This window comes from Desmodus rotundus, chromosome 5 (genome assembly GCF_022682495.2).
Source record: "Desmodus rotundus isolate HL8 chromosome 5, HLdesRot8A.1, whole genome shotgun sequence".
Lineage (NCBI taxonomy): Eukaryota > Metazoa > Chordata > Mammalia > Chiroptera > Phyllostomidae > Desmodus > Desmodus rotundus.
The window spans coordinates 45,505,962-45,529,272 of record NC_071391.1 but is presented as its reverse complement, the minus strand read 5'-3'; the positions used below and the strand labels follow the sequence as shown (position 1 = coordinate 45,529,272).

General features: G+C 40.5%; 1 protein-coding gene and 1 pseudogene across 4 annotated transcripts in view; one reads left to right on the top strand and one right to left on the bottom strand.

Moving 5' to 3' along the window:
* The window catches only part of STIM1 (stromal interaction molecule 1), a 177,711-nt gene that overhangs the window by 120,508 nt on the left and 33,892 nt on the right, over positions 1–23,311 (top strand). For all 4 annotated transcript variants that reach the window (XM_024572645.4, XM_045182005.3, XM_024572644.4 and 1 more), the window contains exon 3: positions 10,720–10,834. In XM_024572645.4, the coding sequence (XP_024428413.2) occupies positions 10,720–10,834 (115 nt within the window). The remainder of the gene's footprint in view (positions 1–10,719; positions 10,835–23,311) is intronic.
* LOC112315873 (protein S100-A10-like) lies at positions 4,173–9,725 on the bottom strand (annotated as a pseudogene).

Here is a 23,311-nt window from a genome sequence, read left to right as displayed (position 1 = left end):
TAGACATAGAGGTAATGAGTTAAGCTTTTGAATTTTGAATTTTAAAACAAAGATTTGATCTTTGTGTGCCCCTTAAATTGTTTCCATAGGGCAGAACAAGAGTACATAGTTGGCTGGTCAGTGATATGGAGGAACAGGGTGCTTTGGACTTGTGAGTTCCTCACAAGGTTAGTAGCAGAGTCAGTGGTGGGCTTTTATTGGAGTTGCTAGGGTCTGGGCTCTGGACATGTTAGTGTATGACGTGTGTCACCGATCTCCTCTGTGACCCTCTTCCCTGTCCCTCCACCCTATCACATACAGAACCTGGGTGGAGGTAAAATCACTGTAGTTAAAATAATTAAGGAAAGAACGTGAGGAAAACACATACTATAGGTGCATAGATGAAGAAAAAAGGAAGACACTGAGAGTGCTGGAAGACTGTCTGAGCAAAAGTATGCACAAGTATTGGAGCAAGAAAGATGAGGGTTTTAGGTGTCCTTTCACCAATTACAACTAATATGGTGAAAGGCCTTGGAAAATTTCTTAAGCTCTGTGAGCTTTTGTTTCCTCACTGTCAAATGGGGATCGTGAACCCTACCTTGAAGGATTATGGCAAAGATGAAATGGAATCCTGCGTAGAGAGTGCTCAGCCTATGGCTTAGCTCATGGTAGTAGTATTACTCCTCCTCCTCCCACCTCTGCAATGTGCTAGGCCTGTGCGGAGTACTTTTACATACATTCTCTCAGATAGTCTTTACCAAAAACCTATGGGGGAGATACTAGTTTTTCCATATAGCCAATAAGGAAACTGAGACTAATTATAGTTAGTTCATAGTTATCTTTTTTTTTTTTTTTTTTGGTTTTTGCAACTCAGATCCTCATGAGGCCAATGAAAACATTAACATGTGGTGATGGTTGCAACCCCTGCTAATATGCTAAAAACCCTTGAGTTGTACACTAAATTTGTGTGTGAATTATATCTCAATAAAGACATTTAAAAAAAAGTGTCACTACATTGGTCACCTCTCACTTGCCTTTCTGTAGCCCAATCCATAAAAATCCCTAGGGCTCTATAGAAAACACTTTGAAAACTGTTGATTTCTATTCCTGTTTCTCCCACTCCTAACTTTGGCAGATATGCAGACGTGCTTCCAAGTCTGAAGTGCCATTATTACTGGAAGCAGAGATTCCTGGTTAGCTTACTGACTAGAGGTAATCTAACATGTGCTGTGTAGCAGAAGACACGTGTCAACCAGTTCTCCCAGGGAAGGACACGAGTTGCTGAGCAGGGGGAGTAGAGGCATAGTTTGCAATCTGTCCCAGTGCCTTAGCCAGATACAGAAGGAAACAGCAGCTCCCCCAGATGGTCCCTCTCATGTTTCTAGGAAAATCCAGACGGTGGTTTGCTTTGACAGACAAGAAAATTCTTTCTTACTACACAGACTGTTGTATTTCCTTCCTCCCCATTTTGTTGGCGAGTCTGCTTTGTCTTTTCTGTGTGGCAGTCCTGTTGATGACAGGGATTAGTGATACTTGTAACATTTCTCTGTGTGTGTCGACATATGTGTATATGTCTCTCGATGCCTTTGTGTTTGTTTCTTTGTATGTGTGTGTACATCATTTTGTGCCTTTCTGTATTTGTATGTGTCTTTCTGTATTTAGACATATCCGTGTATGATAAGAAATGGAGGGAAGGAAAGAATACTGAGCCAAGGAACTAGTTGCTGAGAGAAGCCCATAAGCCAGGTTGAGGATTAAGGAGAAGTTTAGGAGCAAAAGATTAGGCTGCAGTACAGTAGGTAGGACCTAGAGGTCAGAGCAGAGCCAGATGTGTAAGCAGGAACCAAAAGATGCTGTTAGTCCAGGCAGGATCTGGACCCTACAAAGTGGTAGGCTGAATACAGTGGTCATCTAGCGGACAGAAATGGTCAAACCAGCAAAGCGAGAAAAGTCCTGCTTCAGGTGTTAGGCTTCTGACTCTTCCTGTCTAAGGAGGAATAAGCGGCTGACTCTGAGGGCCCCACTTGCCTCCATACCTAAGTGGTATTTGTCTTTGTTTGCCTGTATGTGTATTTGTGCAAGTCCCTTGTGAGTCTCTCTATCTGCACGTGCATCACATTTGGGATACTTCATGGCATTAGAAACGCTTGGTTTCCAATGCAAAATCTGTTTCACTTGAGGATCATTGACTCTTTTCTTATTTGTTCTCGTGTTTTCCCTCCATTCTTTCTCCAAACAAACCTAATGTCTGCTCTGTGCTAGGTACTGGATATGCAAAGACTAATAATAAAGATACATATTAATGAAGCAGAAACACATTTATGTTTAATCCTCATAGGTATTGTGAGAAGAGATTAGCACTGCGTGCTCTGGAACTACAGAAGAAGGCATTTAACCTGTCCTAGGATGACAGGAAAGACTACCCAGAAGAGGTGATGCCTGAGATGGGTTTTGGGAGAGGAGTAGGAGTTAACCTGGAACAGGTATAAAAAAGGCATGCCAAGTGGAGGAATGAGTGTGATGTCCTCAGGGAATCTGTGAGTCAATGGTTCTTTTAACTTGAGCATAGAATGTAATAGTGGAACAGGGTAGATGAGACTGGAAAGGCAGGCATTAAAACTTAGATTTTATCCCAAAGATAATGAGCTAGAAGGAATGTAAATAGAATGGCTCTAATTCTGAGGAAGGTATGTCAGGAGTAGGCTGGCAGAACAGGTGAAGCTGGAACTTGGTTTTTAAGTATGAGCAGGGGTTTGTTTACTGATGAAGAAAGAAGGAGGAGCATTCCAGGAAAGAGGAACTTTATGAGTAAAGGCAGTAGGCAAAAAAATATAAGTTTGGGAGACGTCATGTAGGGAGGTGTCTAGAGAACAATTTCTTCAACTACGTGATAGGGAACTGGTAACATATACCTTCAGTGGCTGATATGAGGCTCAAATAAGAAAATGGATGTAAAGAATACTTCGTAAAACATAATGCCGTGTGCAAAGTTCAATAGTAGTGTTATCCATCTTCTCCTCTTTCCCCTCAGTGCCCAGCAGCATTGGGCCTCCCAGGTGTAGATCAGGTAGGCATGTCTCCCAGTAGTGTGGCTCTTACTGGGTGAGAACCATGCCCTTACTCATCTAGCCAACTGGAATTTTGAGGAGGAGGAGCTAAGATTAGAAGCTGCTGGGACTCAGAAGCTGAGTGTTGGTTCATTCGGTACATACCATTCTCCACAGTATGAGCCCCCTTGCACACAGACCTAGGTTCAGAATAGTCGAACAGGAAGCACTTTCTACCTGTAGGCACTGTGAAGGGCTGTGCCTAAAATAATTTCATTCACTGTGAGGTAGTCAGCATTTTACAGGCTACAGACATAGCAAGTATGTGGTAGCGATGGTATTCGAGTGTGTATCTGTGAGATTCTTTTTCTTATGTGTCACTTCACAAGTTTTCTGATATCTCTGGGTTGTGAGCAAGCTCTGTGACTAGTGGAGAGTGAAACAATCTGAGGGCTCGGACAGTGTGTGGTTGGGAGGGTTGGAAAGAGAGTTTCTGGGCTTTGATTTTGGGATTGAGCCACAGTACTTCCCTCCACATAGAACAGTTGTTCTTGCTTTCAAGGACTGACTGTCCTCTGTATATATATCTGTCTTACTTAGGTGCTCTCAATATGTCTGATTGATCTGTGTGTCCTTGGATCCAAGCAGCACTTACAGAGCAGTTAATATGTGACATGTCCTGTGGAGAGTGGATCCATGGAGCTTCTCACACTGTCAAGCCAGAAGTCCACTTAAACTCATCATTTTTCTTTTAAAAATCTCTACCCAGAATGCATTTTGTCTAGTGCTTTGTAGTTATCCTGTGTGAATTTATCAGTATTGACCTCAATTAAGAAGATAATCCATTCTCTCTCTGGAAATATAAAATTAGTGATCTATTTCTATTTCTCTTTTTTAAGGAACTAAAAAAAACATCATTATTGAGGGCAAGAGGATGCAACCAATGTAAAAATCAAAAGCTTATCTGGCTTTAATTGGCTTTTCTTTTTCTTGTCTAATGGGGGTGGAATTTTATTTATACATTTTCTAAGGGTCCCAATCTGTTTGTGAAATCCTTTTATAGGAGAAGCTGTGGGGAAGAGAGATTCCTTAAGTGACCCATTCAAGAAAACTCTTATCAGGGAAGGAATACTTGCTCAGTGCTGCCTAATTCGTTTCCTTCTGCGTTATGTATACTACAAAATAGACGTTGTATGCGATGGTGAGTCCAGCATTTAATGAAAAGGAGCTCTGGAAGCCCATTCTGTCATCTCGGCACTGATCCAGGTCCTTCATTATTTTGTCCACAGCCAGAGGAATTTTTTTTATCCTTACTAGAGTATATGTTTATTGATTTTAGAGAGAGAGGAAGGGAGAGGGAGGGAGAGACAGAGGCAGAGACAGAGGGTGGGGGGAGAGAGAGAGGGATGAGAGAGAAACATCTACTGGCTACCTCCTGTATGTGCCCCAGCCCCAACCAGGAATTGAACCTGCAGCCTTTTGGTGTATGGGACACTGGTTTCAACCAACTGAGCCACCTGGCCAGGGCCAGAGGATCTCTTTGATTTTCTAAAAATCTAAGGAACTTCTTTTCCATGAGTATTCTCATGTCTTCCTTTGTTAAGTAGCTTTGTCCTTAGCAAATTTGTGAAATGAGAATATTATAGTTTCCATGACATTTTCCATTTGAGACAGAATTTTGGTGAGGTCTTGGTCAGAGGCAAGACAGGATCTGTAGGCTGGCTGGGACAGGTGGCCAGTGAGCTGAGTGCCTCTGGCTGGGCACCTTAGTAGGAGGGGGTGTGGGCGAGGTAGAAGGAGCCTGGGCCTGTGTGACCTCAGCTCACTTCATCCCCTATCCTTTCACCTCTTCCTGCCCCACTCAAACCCCACCCCACATCCCACAGGGCTCCATGCTTACACCCTTTGGCAGCCTCCTGTCCTTCTTTTATAACACACAGATTCCCCGGCCAGGAGTCCTTGGAGCTGGGGTGCTTTCGTCCTTATAGTTTGTAAGACTAGAGATGTCGAAGTTTCCCAGTCTTTGCCATTCTGACCTGGTATCTATCAAACTGCAGCCTCAGAGGATGCCTCTAAGATCTGACCTATGTCATGTACCCAATGTCATAGTCTGAGGACATCAAGGATGATTCCATGACAAGGACTGAGATTTTATTATCATTCTTAGAGGGTTTCTCTTTACCTGCATATGTATTGGGTATGGAATATATAGGGATAACAGGAATGGTGATGTTGCTGCCTCAGAAGAAGTTCCTTTAGTGGTGGAAATAGCCATAAGGATACTATAGTAGGAGGAATGAATACTGTGATGGAATCACAGAAGAGGAAGACCTAAGTTAGTTTTATCCATGCACAGAGTTGCTGACATGTAATCTGGGTCTGAAGAGATGACTAGTACTGATTAAGAGAAAAAGGTGAGTATTTTATAGGTGAAGGAAAAGCATGTGCAAAGACATCAGACTGGTGAAAAACCTGGTAGTTTCAGCCAATTTCAAGTAAATATCATTGGGGAGGAGAGGAAGTGGCAGTTGGTGTGGCAAAGAAGGCAGGTAGGGGCCAGCCCATAGTGGGTCTTGCATAAGGTTGTGAAATTTTTATATTTAATGGAGTTAAAGCTTTCAAAGTAAGAATCAGAGAGCAGAACAGAAAGGACCTTACAGGTCAGTGGGTTGCAGTGCCTTGTTTTCACTTGATCTTGGCCAAAAGGCTGAGAAGCGATACAGTGCCTTGTCCTAATGATCTGTATTGCTGATCTCCTGGTATGTGGCCTTTATATAGCAAACACTTAGGAAATATCTATCCTCTACCTCCTCCATGGGTCAGTCTCTTTTACATATGAGAGATCAGTATCACTGTAATAGTGGGCCCCAGGATTACACATTCTTAGTATTTTTATATTTCTCTGTTAATATGTAGGAAAACTTAATTTGCACATAGGAGAGGTTATTTTGTGTCAGTCACTATTCTAAGTTCCTTTTGGTAAATTAACTTATTTATAATACCCTCAACATGAGGGTATTATGAAGTTTTATACTACATACTATTATATCCATTTTATAAATGATGTGCATGATATATTGAAAGTAACTGGTGGAACCAGGATTCAAACCCAGGCAGCCTGGCTCTAGAATCAAACTCTGAACCATCATGCCATACTAAATCCAAGCTAGCGTAACCCTCTGGCTCCTAGCTGAATATGTTTGTTTTAGATTGGCTGAATATTTGGGGATATTTTTTTTCTTCTGTATAGTAACAGAATATGCATTGACTAGCTGCTGTAAGCTAAGCACTCTGCTAGGTGTTATAGGGCCAACTCAAATGAGAGACATTCATTTAGTTGTTTAATTACCACACATTCTGCACTGTGCCAGGCCCTACACTTGGAGGTGAGTTTATGAAGCTAAATTAATTATTCATCTGGGTGTCCCAGAGAATGTTCAAGAGGCTGAGTAAAGACATAATGACAAATAAAATACTTTCTATATTTGAGTTGCTTAGGGAAAGTAAGAGGGGTGTAATTAAATAGTAGTTATAGTATGATGGGATAAGTGTTGTCATAGATGTATACCCTGAGACATGAGAGAACAAATGGGATAGAACTGTTCACTTTGCCTGGGAGAGGTCTGGAAAACTTCACAGTGGCAGTGACTTTTTCTTGTGCAGAATAGAGAGAGAGAGAGAAAACATTTTAAATGGAGCACCTTGTATAAAGGTTTAGAGGTATAAATGAGCATGATTTATTTAAGAGCCTGAAGTGGCTTGATGTGTGTAGAGAAAATGTTGGCAAACTTTTTCTATTAAGAGCTAGACAGTCAATAGTTTAGGCTTTACTGGCCATACAGCCTCAGTCATAACTCAGCCCTGCCTTTGTAGCACAAAAGCAGCTATACACAGTATACAAATGAATGAGTGTTGCTATATTCTAATAAAACTTTATTTACAAACATAAGCAGCAATCTGGATTTGGCTCATTGCCATAGTCTCCTGACCTCTGGTCTGGAGTGTAGGTATCTGGTAGGGAGGGAAAGTGGCCAAGAAGCTGACTGTGAAGTTAGTTTATGGGCCAGATTGTAAAAGGCCTTGAATACAAGGCCAAGAGTCTAAGGCTTTATCCTGTAGGTAATGGGGAGCCCTGAGATTTTAAGTAGTTGCTTTGGTATAGATTTGTGCTTTACAAAGGTCGTTCTTATTATGGAAAGGCAGAAGTGAGACTAGCTGTACCAAGATGAGTGAGAAATGACTGTTTTTTCCCTGCCCTCAAGCAATAGCTTCTGATCTCACTGGAGACAGATCCATCTCTGAGACATCCATGTCTCAGCACTCTCTACTGATGGCATTCAGAGCTGTTGTAGCTGAAGTGTGGGTCCTTGCTAGATGTGCTAGGTGTTTAAGAGGTGAACATGAGTTGGGAAGCTTCTCAGGCCTGGGGCATGTGTCTTATGGCTTCTAAATATTGTCTTTATGGGGAAGTGGGAATGGAGATGGTATGGTTTGGTTTGGGAGACATGGAGGCGAGTAGTGGGGAACAAGGTGAGAAAAGAGAGGGAGGAGTAATTGGTTCTAAGAAAGAACCTGAGAGACCTGCCCACATCCCTGCACCCACAGGTGTGCTTCACATCAGTGAATTCAGTTCTCTGAAGGAGCTGGCTGGGCTTATTTTGTGGCGATTCCAGAGAGATGTCTCCCCTCTTCTCTGCTCTCACCCACATTTTACTACTGCTTAACACTTGGGATGGGGTTGCATGCTTTGTGCCATCACCAGGAAGATCACTTTTCTGAGCTCATAGAGCTAAATATACCTAGTGACAGCTGGTCCCTTGGCTCTTCAAAGAGCTATTAAGCCGAAGCGCTAACCAATGCTGAATTCCCCATGGTAAGGAAAGACTTTTAGGGAGCCTTCTTAGACCTCTTTGAGAGAAGAGCTGCTTGTTCTGAGTCTGAAATAGTAAATCCATGTGGACCCAAAGGTTGCCTCTTTGTTTTTGTTTTTTGTGTGTGTGTTTTTTTTGCTTCTTGTTGCCTTTAAACTTTGTCTTAAATCAGACTTTAGCTTTTAGCTGGATGTAGGACAGTGTTCAGAGTAATACGGTGGTGATGCCTACCTCAAGTATTTTGAACATCAGAGTTCTAGATCAGTACAACATTCTCGTATGCTGTGTTTGTGGGTGGGTAACCGGGACCTTCTGTCAGAGGGTATATAGTTTGGTAGGAGAGATAGAGACATGATAAGACTAATAGTATACAAAGGGGCTGTGAGAACACAGAAGAGTCACCTTCGATCAAGAAGCTTTTTCTCTTATACATCCTTATCTCACCATTCTTACAATAATAATCACAACTAACATTCTAGTTGTGCTTTAAAACTTACAGAGTGCCTTTGTGTACATGAGGAATCACAAGCCCCATGACTCTGAGGGGCCGGGGGTATCATAACTGAGTAATGTGGGCTGTACCAATGCACATAGATAAATCCGTGAGTAGGGGGAGCTCTGGCAAACTAGAGAGCACAAGCCAGTTGAGGAGGGGGCAGCTGCTGCTCAGCTCTGACAGGTTGTTACCAAGTAGAAATGTGAACCCAGGAGTGGTGCCAGGGGGTAGGGTCTTGAGGCCCTCTTATCTCAACACCAACTCCCCCATCTCCAAGCTGCCCCAAATTACAACATATATAATATTCTTTGATATGGACAATTGATTTTTCTTAATCTTAAGTAAAATGTGAATAAAAAGATCTTCATTAAATGTTGCATCTTAAATTTAACTTGTAATGAACAATCTACATAAAAACAATGTGTTAGCTATGCAAACACAACTTGATGATAAGTCCCTGAGCCACCACCCTCCCTTCTAATCAAATTGCTGCCCATAAGCCTCTCCTATATAAAATCTAAAGTTGTCATCACAGCTCAGTGCTCCTAGATTTTTTATTTTTTTAAAAGCTATCCTGAAAAACTGGTCTTCTTTTTGTAAAGTTTTTTGATTTTTAAACAGGTTCAATTTATAAAATGCTCCGTGAGCCATTAAAAGAAACACACAAAGGCAGTTTATGACTTAGGCACACAGGTCTCATTTAACCCTTTTCACACCCCAATAAGAGGGATAGTTAGCCCTCATTCTGATGGGGAAAAAAAGGCTCAGAGAGGGTAAGTAGCTTTCTCAAAAGTTACACAGGAAGTGAGGAGTCTATTTCTATAGGTTCTGAACTCCCTATTTTTAGTACACTTGCCTTTCCTACTTGTGAGGCTTGATTGTTGCAGCTTCACTTCTGTGTTCTCTAAAGGGATTCCACTCAGCATCAGACCCTTCCTTCAGGGAGAGGTTCTGTCAGCCCATATTCCGCATTATGAACCACCTCCTTTCTGGCCTTGTTCTCTTATCCCACACTCCTTTGCATGCTTTGTGGTACCAGTAGAGCCTGTATACAGACCCCTGTGCAGATCCTCCTTGAACTTTCTTCCCATGAGCCTCTCTGCTCTCCATATACCTCAGTGTTCAGACTTGGTTATAAACAGCAGTATTTTTCTTGTTGGTTCTCTATAAGCAGCTGGTATGTCTCAGATGTTTCCTAGAGTTAGCTCTAGGAAAATTGTACACAAAATTGTATACAAAAAATATTGTATTTTTCCCATTACCATTTATCTCCCTTTTGCCCTCTTCCACCTCCACCCTCCCAACAGCCACCACACTGTTGTCTGTGTCCATGAGTTCTTTTTCATTTTTGCTTGATCCCACCACCCGCTAACTGCCCTGCCCCCCCGTAGCTGTCATCCTGCTCTCTGTCTATGAGTCTGTCTCTATTTTGCTTGTTAGTTCAGTTTGTTCCTTAGATTCCACATATAAGTGAAATCATATGGTATTTATCTTTCTCTAACTGGCTCATTTCACCTAGTATAATGTTCTCTAGGCCCATCCATGCTGTCACAAAGGGTGAAATTTTCTTCTTCTTTATGACCAAGTAGTATTCCACTGTGTAAATGTACCATAGCTGTTTTATCCACTCATCTACTGATGGACACTTAGACTGGTTCCAAATCTTGGCTATTGTAAATAATGCTGCAATGAACATAGGGGTTCATACATTCTTTCAAACTAGTGTTTCAGGTTTCTTTGGGAAAATTCCCAGAAGTGGAGTCTCTGGGTCATAAGGCAGTTCCATTTTTAATTTTTGAGGTAACTCTATATTGCCTTCCACAATGGCTGCACCAATATGCATTCTCACTGACAGTGTAGAAGGGTTCCCCATTCTCTGCATCCTTGCCAACACTTGTTTATTGATTTATAATAGGTATGATAATTTATTGGTTGTGATGATTAGATGAGAAAATACTGTAGAAGTACTGGGAATATTGCTTATTATATAAATAAGTGCTAGAAATTGTTAATTCTTCCTCCATTCTTTCCTCTTCTGGCTTATTGAATTCGTTAACTCTCGCTTATTATCTTTCCATAATTAAAAATGAGGAAGAAATTTATTACTCATATTTACACATTTTTTCAAGTGGAATATATTACAAAGAAGTAAAGGCTACCTAGTTGGCAACTATGACATAGGCATGTGGAAGGATACATGAGGGATATGATACACTTATACAGTGGGTAGAGGGGGTATGCTGTTGATAGCTCAATGACCTGTATGGAGATCTTGATGGACTGGCTCCCAAGTCTCTCTTATGACTTGTGTGCTTTTCTCTTGCAGTTCCTGAGGGAAGACCTCAATTACCATGACCCGACAGTGAAACACAGCACCTTTCATGGTGAGGATAAGCTCATCAGCGTGGAGGACCTATGGAAGGCATGGAAGTCTTCTGAAGGTAATAGGCAGCCTGGTTGTCAATCCTAATGGGGGCATATTTAGAGAAGAGAGAAGAAGATGGGCAGTAACTTGGCCTTAAAAGGACATGAATATAAAATGCTTAGTAAAGAGCAAATTATTGAAATTGTTTTATATATAGTCATTGAAAAAGAATGAATATAGTCACTGTGCTGGGAATGGGGGAAGGTGCTCCAGAGTTGAAGTTGTTCTTCACTAGAATTATAATTGAATTCTGTCCTCTCCGTACCTCCCTCTCCCTAGCCCCTGCCTCCAGTTTCTACTCCTTCATTTCCAGAGATAGGTAGTGTGCTGGCCTTTTGGGGCAGCCCCTTTCTTCTGTAGCCCCCCTTTTGATCCCCGCTGTGCTGAGTCCTGGATGATTCAAAGATTGGAAGTAGGATGATCTTTCCCCTGAGTCTTCTGTTTTCTAGGTTAAATAGCCCTAGTTCTTTGAAGAAAACAATGTTTTCTCATCCTCCTCTTCATCTTGGTTTCCTGTCTGTGAACACTTTTGTTACTGTCTTTCTTAGATCGTGGCTTCCAGAGTTGGATGCAGTCCCCCAGGTGTGGTTTAATCAGCACAGAGTTGAGCAGGGCCATCAACCTCTCAATTCAGGACCCTGTGTATCTATTAATAGAATTTGATTAGGTACTGGGGCCTTCAGCAGTTATATCATTCTGCTGACTCAAGTTGAACTTATTAAATAAAAACCTTAGATCTTTTTCATGTGTATATCTGTTAAACCAGATAGGTAACTTGTGGGAGCAGGGAGTGCACCCTGGAGAGTAGGTGGCTGAAGGTGATGGCATTGGGTGGCTCAGGGGTCACTGGAACCAGTGAGAGCCTGTCCTGTCATTTCCCTTCACTCCCAACCCTGTCCCTGGCATTGTTCCTGCAGCAGGGACATCAAGTGTGGGACAAAAAGATCATTGCGGGAGTGCGTATTTTCACTTGCCAATATGTGCCCTGGTTTGGGGAGGAGGTCATAACTAATTGGAGGGAGAAGGCCTGACCCTGGACCAGTGGACTTATGATTTCAGGAGTACGATGGAGGCATAGGTAAACATGCTTCACCTCCTTGCCCAAATACAGAAAAAAAATTGCAACTAGACCTCAAAACAAATATCAGCCAGAGCTGTCAGAAAATTGAGCCTATGGAGTCTGACAACCAAGGATTTAAAGAAACCACATTCATCCAGATGGGTGCCTTTTCTACAATAGGCCACACTACTAAGACAGGGAGTCAAAACAGCTCTACCTAACACACAGGGAGGCTACCAAACACAGGGAGGCTACCAAATTGAGGAGACAAAGAAATATGGCCCAAATGAAAGAACAGAACAAAACCCCAGAAAAAGAACTAAACAAAATGGAGATAACTGACCTATCAGATGTAGAGTTTAAAACACTGGTTATCAGAATGTTCAAAGGACTCACTGAGTATGGCAATAGCATAAAAAAGACCCAGGCATAAATGAAGGTTACAGTAAGTGAAATAAAGAAAAATCTATAGGGAACTAACAGTGGAAGGGATGAAGTTGAGATTCAAATCAACTATTTGGAACATGAGGAAGAAATAAGCATTCAGTCAGAACAGCAAGAAGAAAAAATAATTAAAAAAAACAAGGGTAGTATAAGGAGCCTCTAGGACACCTCCAAATGTACCAATATCAGAATCATGGAGTGCCAGAAGGAAAAGAAGAGCAAGAAATTGAAAACTTACTTGAAAAAATAATGAAAGAAAACTTCCCTAATTTGGTGAAGGAAATAGACATACAAATCTAGGAAGCACAGAGAGCCCAAACAAGTTGGACCCAAAGAAGACCACACCAAGACACGTCATCATTAAAATGACGAAGGTGAAAGATAAAGAGAGAATCTTAAAAGCAGGAAGAGAAAAGCAGAGAGTTACCTACAAAGGATTTCCCATAATACTATCAGCTGATTTCTCAAAAGAAACTTTTCAGGCTAGAAGGGACTGGCAAGAAGTATTCAAAAGTGATGAAAAGCAAAGACCTACAACTTAGATTACTCTGTCTAGCAAAGCTGTCATTTAGAATGGAAGGGCAGGTAAAATGCTTCCCAGACAAAGTAAAGCTAAAGGAGTTCATTATCACCCCATTATTACATGAAATTTTAAAGGGATTTATATGAGAAAAAGATCAAAATTATGAATAGTAAAATGACAACAAATACACAACTATCAACAACTGAATCTAAAAAACAAAGTAAGCAAACAGCCAGAACAGGAACAGAATCAGAGATTCAGAGATCATTTGAAGGGTTATTAGCTGGAAGGGGGAAAGGAGAGAATAGGGGAAAAGGTGCCAGGGATTAAGAAGCACAAATTGGTAAATTCAAAATAGACAGGGGGGTGTTAAGAATAGTATAGGAAATAGAGAAGCCAAATAACTTATTTGCACAACCCATGGACATGAGCTAAGGGGAGGATTGCTGGAGGAAGGAGGGGTACTGGGCAGAGGGTAACAAAGAGGAAAAAATTGGGACTACTGTAATAGGATAATCAATAAAATATATTTAAAAAATAAAATAAACCTGCTAAACCAGGACTACCCTTTTTTTTTTCTGGAATATTTGCTTCAGAGTTCTGAGTAGAAGAGCATGTTTAATTGTGTGAGACTTAACAGGAAAGGGAAAACAGGGCTTTTGTCTTCTTTCTGTTTTTATCTGTGGCTAGAGCTTCCTTTGATACTAACAAGATTGGAAACAGTCTCTTCCCTACTGTTAGGGTAGATCTTGATGCTAAGAAGATTTAAACATAAGTGACCACCAGGGTCCCTGGTTTTGCAGATGAAAAACCTCAGGTCTAGATTTATAAAGTTACTGTGAGTTTTCATGCATTTTTATTAATAGTAGAGCCAGGACTTAGACCAGGGCTTTCTGTTCTCTTGGCCAATGCTTTTCCATACCATCTGGATTGAAAGCACTCATCTGGTGACAGAGAAGACCAATTTTGAGGCAGTGAGGCGTAGGATTGAGGCAATTTGTATTTTTTTGTATTTATACTTTCCAATCCCTTCTAGCCTTAAAATTGTTACCTAGCATTATAGAATTTTAGATCTGGAAGGGATCTTCTAAAATGTAGATGGAAAGCATTACATTTGAAGCAGGAAGACTTAGATTCTAATCCTGGTGTTAGGATTAGGGCAGGCTGATAGTTCTTGTTAATTTAGGAGAAGCGTAAATTAGCAATACAGACAGCTTTCTGGAAATCTTTAGAAGCTAAATTCCTTGTGGGGGCTTTTGTTTAATAGCTCCTTAGCAACTCAGGCTGTCTACTGATGAGATATTCATCAGCGAAATGATCTTTGGAATGACACTAGCACTGCCAGGAAAAATCTTCTATTATTACCATGTAATTTTAATTTACTTATTTTTCTGCACTGACATGAGGGCATGGTGCCTGGGTTTTAAGAGTGAGTTTCAGAAGTAGAACTTAGAATGAAAGACGGCAGGGAAAGCTCTCTTGGCTCACACAGAAGTAGCTGGGAAGGGAAAGTAAGTGGTCAAGAAAGGGCAGAAACAGAGGGACTAAATCATAATACTAGAAAACAGCCCAAGACAGTTTTCTGGTAAGAATTTGATTTCTGGGCTTAGCAACTATTTGGGACACTTCCAAATGTGTCCTGAACGACAGGAAAATGGAAGAGAATGAAGTGAGTTTTCATGAGTTGGTCCCCATTGCTGATGAGCAGAGAAAAACAGTTCAATTGTAAACCAAAATTAATCTTAGACTATAATAAAGAATTAAAAGCATTTAATTGAGCAAAAGAAGCTGCAGCCTGGGAGACACAGATTCAAGTAGCAACCTAGATTGTGTTCCCTGGAGACAAAGGGAAGATTGCATTTTATGGTGAAAGTTCTCCCCCTCCCCCAAGGTTCCTATTAGGTCCATTTTATGTAAATGAGGTATCCAAATTATGCACTTCTGATTTTGATAGGGCAGATTTCAGTCCTTTGGCAGAAAGAGGAAACTCAAATGTGTAAACAAGAGAGGCACAGTGTGGGAAGCCGAGAGTTCAGTCTGAGGTTCTTCCCGGGACACAGTGCGTGAGAAGACCCTGTCAGCAAATGGCCACTAAGCTCTTATTATTTATAAAATTTGGGCCTTCAGTTGACTATGGGGAGCCTATCTCAGCAGATAAATTTCCTCCCATGGTTCGTATCAAATGAATCTTTCTTCTTAGGGTCCACATAATACACAGTGATGTGGCTTACAGCTAAGCTGAGAAGTGATATATATGTACCATTTTAGGATTTGCTCACCATGTGTCATGCCTGGTGGTCTGACACTGAAAGTGAGAATCTTCTTGTGTACTATTCCTCACAACAATTTGCTTCATTATTCAGAGCAAGGCCCCTAATCTCTGGAATGATGATTTCCAGAGCTACAAAAAGCATGTAATATTCTGGTGCTGGCTCAAACTGACTGGGCTGAGTTTCACTAGATAATGTAGACATCAGCAGTGCTGATCTGTGTTTAGAACATTACTGGTAGTTGCCTAATGTCAGTACCATCTATGTGATTAGTGTTGTTAAGATTTCTGACTAATGTTAGGAGCCAGTCTTCTCTGTGTTATTTCTATTTTAGCAGAAAAGCCTGGTAATCTCTACACTAGCCAGCTCTGGATTTTAATAATAAAAACAACAACTCAAAAACTATGCTAATATTTATGTAGTGTTTAGTATGTGCAAGACACTGTTCTGAGTGTTTTACATATAGTAACTCATTTATTTCTCACAAACACCTTAAGTATAAATACTATGATTTAGTATTTGGTATACTATTTCCTCATTTCCATTTACAGATGAGTAAAATGAGACAGAGAGAGGGATTAAATGAAATAATGTAATGCAATTCTGTCACTAATTACCCAGAGTTAGTGCTTACTTCGCAAGTTAAGGGCACAGGCTCCAACAAGACCGCCCTTACTTCAGACACCAAGCCAGCCACAAGCTCTGGATGTTCCCAGGCCACCTGTGCTCTCACCAACGAGCTATAGCATCAAGGTTTTTCCACTGTCCCTAATGTTTGATAATTTGCTAATTCAGTGACTATCAACTGGTGTGCCGCAGGACATGTAATACCTGGGACACTGACCTCTTTTCCCTTCGATTGTCAAATAAAAAAATGGTACCAGTCAACACAACAATAGATGTCTGGTGTGAATGAATCAAAATTATATCTACCAGGATATTATGTATCAGACTGGCAAAAAGTAAATATTTTTGATGTGCTGCAGAATTTTTATAATTAGTTTATATGTTCCATGAGATGAAAAAGGTTGAAAATCACTGTGCTAAATGATTCACAGAACTCAGGAGTGTTATATTTATGATTAAAGTTTTACTGCAAAGGATAAAAATTAGGATCAGCCAAAAGGAGAGACCAATAGAGTGAGTTCTGCTGGGTCCTCAACATGGAGCTTCTGTGTCTTTTTCCTGTGGAATCAGGATGTATTATCCTCCCAGTTCATCGATCACTAGTGTGTTTGCTAGCCAGAAAACTCGAGCACGTTAGCCTCAGCGTGCAGAGTTTTTACTGGGGTCCTCTATGTAGGCACAGTTGGTTGATTCATTGGTCACATAATGGAGCTCAATCTCCAGCCTGCTCTTTCTCTCTGAAGGTTGGGCTGATATCACCTGGCTGAAAGCCCCAATCCTCTAGTTACTGGTTGGCCTTTCTGGTGACTAGTGCCCATCCAGTTTCATCTGATTAGTGTGAACTTTAAGTGTTATCCAAGGGGCCCACCATGAATTACAAAGATATTCCTATCACTAGGGAAATTGACCTGAAGATAAAGACCAGCTAAATTCTTTATATACAAAATAAAGTGATTAAATAAGGAAGAGCTGAACAAGCATGGCTGAAAGATCAAGAACAAGGGCAACTCCAAGGATCCTAGCAGCAGGGATCAGAGGATTGGTCCTTTCAAATGCTACTCTCAGATGTCTCAGCTTCATTAGTTTCTCATCTCTATGAGTGTCTTTGCTCAAGAGTCAGATTCAACAGAGGGAGAGTCAGATCCACACAGCTAGGATTATACACTTATATAGGAGAGTGATAGTGAGAGAGTATTTATGGGGGTGGGAGGGTGCTGCAATTTCCAATCCCCCTAAGACCCTATGAGGTAGGGGGAGTGGCAGTTTTTTAAAAGGAGGGATGCCAGCTAGATTTTGTAGAATCATTGGGAAAAGAATTGTTGCTTGTATATTGAGCCAGTGGAAACAGTGACTTTGTAGTGAGGGGTTATGGGAGGCACTGACCTAAGAGGATTCTCCTCTAGAGCATGGCTCCATTCTTTACTCTAGAATGCGTACCTCTGAGTCTACCAGATATCATACCTCCATCTTGTGTTGGTTCTTCACTATGTTAGATAATATGTTTTGTCTTTCTTTTTATTTAGCTCAGTGGTTAAATTTGAGTCCATTATCTTGTTATTTGTTTTCTGTTTTTCCCCTTCTTTTTTTGCCTTATTTTGGATTAGTGAGTATTTTTTTATGATTCCATTTTATGTTCTCTGTTGTCTTAACTCTTTGTTTTGTTATTTTAATAATTGCTGTAGGAGATAAAATTTGCATCTTTAACTTATCACAGTCCACTTTTAAGACATATTACTATACCTTGTCACATAGTAAAAGAACTTGACAAAAGTATATTTCCATTTCCTCCCTTTCAAGTCAGTTGTATGACTTGCCTCATTTGCGTACCATATCTCAAAGATCACTGTCCATTGTAGGCTGATGCTCAGTGTCTTAAAAACTATTGTTTTATGTATTTTGTCTTTTTAAAAAGTTGTTTCAGGAGGGGGAGGGTAAATTCCATTCTTGTTACTTTATCTTGGCCTGAAGCAGAAGTCTCAACTTAAGCATCTTTTGCTTGGATGCTTTCATACTGTTCTTCTTGGCCCGTTCTAGCTCTACTGTGGTCTGTCCGACAATTGGTTCTAGAGAGATCCTTCTAAACTAAATACCTGACTAGGTCTCTGCTTACAGTTTTTGTTGGCTACCCTTTTTTTTTCTTTTTAAATAGTAAAATAAGCATTTTACTAGGATACCAAATTTCTGGGTGGGAGAAATATTCTTAAATGGAACCTGTACAAATAAAGATGTTGTTAAAGATGTTACAAGTAAATTCCAGGGTAATCACAACATGGTAATTATATGATACTTTGAGAAGATAAATATGGCTTTCCTACTGTTCAGGTAACATTTGAGTCTGTGTAGAACTTGTAGTAAGCTTAGATCCCAACTGCTTTCTCCTTTGGGACTCAACAAAATAAGGTACTGAAAGCTTACTAGTTGTTGACAAGATAATTTATTATAGAAAATGCCATTTTTTTCATGTTTATCTCTGAGATGTTAGTTAGATGCATTGAAATTAAATGTCCCTTTGTAATCTCAAAATGAGTTACCTCAGTTGGGAAAAAATATCAATGTGTACATGTAAATAAAAATCTGGTGATATTCTTTTATACCTTACAAATTTCTTTATGTTTTAATGTTGTGGTTCTCCATCATTCCTTATTCACTTCTGTAATATTGGCCCCCAAATTTCTGTTTGTCTCCTACAATTTGTGCAAACATATTTGTGTGAAAAAATTAACTGAGTACCTTCTATATATCAGACGTTGTGCTAGATTAGTTTAGCATACGAGGTTAGCATACTGCTTATTTCTGTGATTCACTTACTTTCTTATTTTGTATCACTCTTCATCTATTTCTGTGTAGCTGCACTGATTTATCTGCAGTTACTAGAATATGTCTTTCTCTCTCATCCCTTGATGCTTTCATATATAGGGTTCCCCCTGTCCTTCCTCATTTGTTGATCTGGTTAAATCCTATGTGACAATCAGGAGTCAACTTAAGTATCCCCTTCTTTAGGAAATCTTTCCTGGAAACCACAGGTTAGGTTAAGTGCCTCCTTCTGTGTTCCCATAGCCTCTTACTCTTATCTCATTGTGGCACGTAGTACATTAATTACAGTGATCTGTTCCCCTGCTTGTTTTTCTACCACACTACTTGAGGGCATTACCTAATATGATTCTGTATCATACAGAAGCTCAACACTTAGCTCCTGGCCTGGTCCAGAGTAGGGATGTGGAAGACAAAAGTTTGTCCTTGGCTCTTCCATTGTGTGATCTTATACAAGTTGTCTGGCTTATTCAGTTCCAAAGCCTGGGTTCTCTTACAACTCTGCAGCTATGTAGAACTGGTTTTTGCCAGGTAGCTTAGTGGGCCTATCACATGAGGCCTAGGCCAAGGGCCAGATTTTTTTTTTTTGCAATGATGATTAAGGGCTTGATATTGACTCTACGTAGGTGACACGCGCCAGTGAGAGCCAGAGGAAACTGTCTTTAGGGAAGGCCACTTGGTAAGATTCTGTAGTTCTCGTGGAGTGCTCTGTATCTAGAGTAGCCAGATAAAAAGCTAGGCTTTTTGATGGCTTTTTTTTTTTTTTTTTTTGACTCACTGCAGCTGTTAGTTACTTCTTTCTCCCACATCACCCTGTATATCCCTCTGGCCTAGCACCTATCATACTGTATTATACTCATTTATTTTCTTGTAAGTCTCCTTCTCTGGAAGAGAGCCCTTTGAGATGGAGATCATGCAGATTGATTTCTGTACCCAGTAACTCACCCAGTACCTACTAAAGTAGAAGCCAGTGAAAGCTTTGGTGAATGAATAAATAAGTGGTGAAAATAATAATAATAACCAATATTTCTTTAGCTCTTACTGTATACAAGAAGCTTCCCATATCTTCATTATACTCTTACCATGTGAGAACTCTGATTTTCACTGTTTTATAGGTGATGAAAAGGAAGCACAGAAAGGTTAAGTAACTTGCCCATGGTCTTACATCTCGTAGGTGGCAGATCCCAAATTCAAATCAAGGCACCTGGTTCCAAAGCCCACATTCTTAATCACTGTGTTGTATGTGACTGGCTGACCAAAAGGCTGACCAAAAGGCTGACCAAATGACCAACTAACTTACAGCTGTGTGGAGGAGAGGCAAAGCAAGCACTGGCAGTCTTCCTGCCAGACTTCCTGCTCTTTTGGGATGTGGGTTTGAAACCATAAAAGTAAGTGAGGGCTTCATTTAGAGCCCTCACTGGTCCATTATGGAAAAGAAATACTGATTCCAGAGCCTATTTCCTACGCTTATTCTTTCCCTGGCAAGAAGGGATTGGCCAAGGCCCAGGAGCTGTCCTGGCATATCCCTGGAGGTATGACTGTAGCTCAGGTGCTAGGGAGTAATACTTACTGTTCTATCTGCTTGGAAGGCCCTATCCCCAAGTATTCACATGGCTCACATCTTTATTTAATTTTCTGCCCAAATGTCACCTCATTAGAGGCCTTTTTTTGATATAGCATCGTTCTTTATCATTTTACCCTGCTTTGTATTTCTTCATGGTACTTATCACTACCCAATATTTATCGACTTACAGTGTTTTAGTTTGTCTCTCTCCACCAGAATATAAGCATCAGGAATCTATGACTCTCTTTTGTTTACTGTTACATCCTTAGCTGGCCCAGAGAAACTTCTCATTTTCTCTTTTGCAGTGAGAAAGCAGAACAAGGCGTTTAACTTTTAGGTACTTGAACCTTAGGGACAAGAGACTCAGATATCTCAACTTGACTGTTAATGGAGCTCTTCATGCTGGGACATGGGATTGCTAATCTGTCAAGAATGCAGCTCATCCTGGTTTATTTTGTTCAGACTGCAGTCACTCTGGTTGGGAAATGCCATGCTGCCACGCCTCACCTAGGTAGGGCACCTGCCTAGGTAACAGAATGATCTGTCGGGCACAAAAAACAAAAACCAAAACCAATAGCTTTGAGGTTTGGCCTGACATGCTCAAGCCATTACACTTTTTTCCTTACAGCTTGGTTGTATAGGGGCCGAGTGTGTTCAGTCCTTCCTCACCGAATTGCAGTGATTGCCCTTATAGACCCTGCGCCTCACCTACTGTAGTGTTTAGGACAGCGGTTTTCAGTCAGGGGCAATTTTGTCCCCCAGGGAACATTTGGCATTATCTGGAGACATTTTTGATTGTCATGACTGGCAGCATGCTATTGGCACCTAGTGTGTAGATGCCAGGGATGTTGTTAAACATCTTAAAATGCACAAGACAGCCCCCCACAACACAGAAGCATCCTGTCCAAAATGTCAGTGGTGCAGAGACTGAGAAACCCTGGTCTAGAGTGACTCCTACCTATCTCCACGACAGCGTAGGGTGCAGATAGAGGAATTCCTGCGTGCCAAAGGTCTATGCTCAGGCTTGTAGCAAGGCATCCTCCTAGTAGACAAAAGGCCTTTGTAGCACCACTGGCCTCAGGCCTTTCTAGCAATAAAAAAGTGGACCTCTTTCCACTCCATGTGCCCGGCAGAAAGGCTGCTTTGTCCTGGATGAGGCTGAGCTCCCTTGGCAGCAGTGGCAGGAGCGTGTTGTTCTCTGTATCTTACAGGCTAGAACTTGTCTGTCTGCATCATGTCTGTTTGTCCCTCTGCTACACCTTCATTATCTGATACTCCAAACCATAGTAAATGATCACATTTGTAATGTGTGTGGCTATACATCCATTTTCAGGAGTGATGGCTCAGGAATACATTCTACCTTCTGTAATCCTTCTTTAATCCCAGCTCTGTCATCCCTCCTTTCCCAAACCCTAAGATTTGAACATCTCTTAGAAATTAATTACTCTCTTCTCTCCAATGTGTCTTAGTCTGGGAATTAGAAATTTAACTAAGCAATGACTAGGCACCATTCACCTAAACATCTAGAATCTTGTCTTCTAGGATGCAATCTTAGGGCATAGTACCTGCTTCGTTTTGTCCCATGACTCTTCTCTTCTCACCTCCTGTGTCTTTGCAAACAGTCTGGTCTACCTCCAAACTATGTTGGTTTCGGGACTTTTCTCCTGAGCTCCAGTAGCTTGCTTGGGAACATGAAGAGATTGGCGTAGTTATGCCTCCAACTTGGTTTCATTCAGGATCTCTTTCTTAGGGTTTGCTTTGTACCAGTGCTGGGCTCCACTTTAGGGGAAGTAGGAAAATGAAGAGACAGGGCCCAGCCTTCCAACTTCTCTATCTTATGTGAAAATGACAGAAACAACCTAAGATCTGAGGTGTGTCTACCAGAGGAATGCCTGTTTTTTTGACAAGCATTTCAGAAGTTAACCATTTACACGAGCTGTATATTAGTCTAAGGAGACCGTTGTTATTGTTTGGCTCACATTCACAACATTTCTGGAACTCCTCATTTAGGGTAGTTATTCTTTGAGTAAATCTTACTAATACCACTGTCTATGAACCTCTATTTTAGAGACAATGGAGTGTGCAAAAATGAATGGGACATGGTCCATGCCTTAATGTTTCCTAATTACTAAAGGGAAATTAGACAGCATTCTGATGAAAGACAGTTTTTGGTAAAGATATGAATCTTAGGCAAGGAGGATGATAAATCTCACCATCTCATTCTGCTTCAAACTATTTAGGGTTCTTGCTGTTCACAGCAGTAGTTTTCAAACTTGAGGCATATACAAATTCCTTTTAAGGAATTTGTTTATGCTCCTAGTTTATCTAGGACCTGAAATGCTGACGTATTTTTATTATAATGTTACTTAAATATGTACAACCATAACATGAGGTTTAAGTTGCTATATAAAATTTGTATGCAAATGTAAACAAAAACAGATTTATACATTAAATAAAAACAAACTTGAAATCCAATAAAATGATACCTTTTTGTTGAAACTCAATTGTTCCCAGGCCCTTTAAGTTCAGCAGGCCTTCATTACTGGGTGCCATCTGATGATTCAGTCCTCCCTCCATCTTTGTGTACTCAAGCTACTACAATACTTTGATTTATGTAATATATCTTGATGTTATTTGATTTTCACTTGGCTTGAACTTAATTCTTTGTGTATCAAGTCTACTTCTGTTCCTTTCTTGTTGACTCTTGACAAAGTATGGAGATAAATTTGTTATCTATGTGTCTAAATACCACACAAACATTAAAATTATTTTAAGAGAATTATTTTTATAGTAATCCATTTAAAAATCACATTATAATATTGACGAATGATTAACTATGGTGGCCATGGAGGGTAATGATGTGATTCGCCATGTTGTGAGTGATCACTCAGTAATTATGTCAGTTAGAATTGGCTCTTGTGATAGAAAATCTTTTCAATCTGATATAAACAAAAGGGAAAATTTACTTGCTGCACAAAACTAAAAACATCTGTGAATAGGTCTATCGACTGGCATGATCTGACTCAGGGCTTAAGTGACGTCATCTGGATCCATGTCTCTATATAGTGTCATACACACACACACACACACACACATACAGGGGTGGGCAAAAGTTGTGAATATGCAAAACACAGAGTTTATCTTGTATTATTATTTATTAACGTTTTTTTCCATATGAACAACTGTAAACTTCC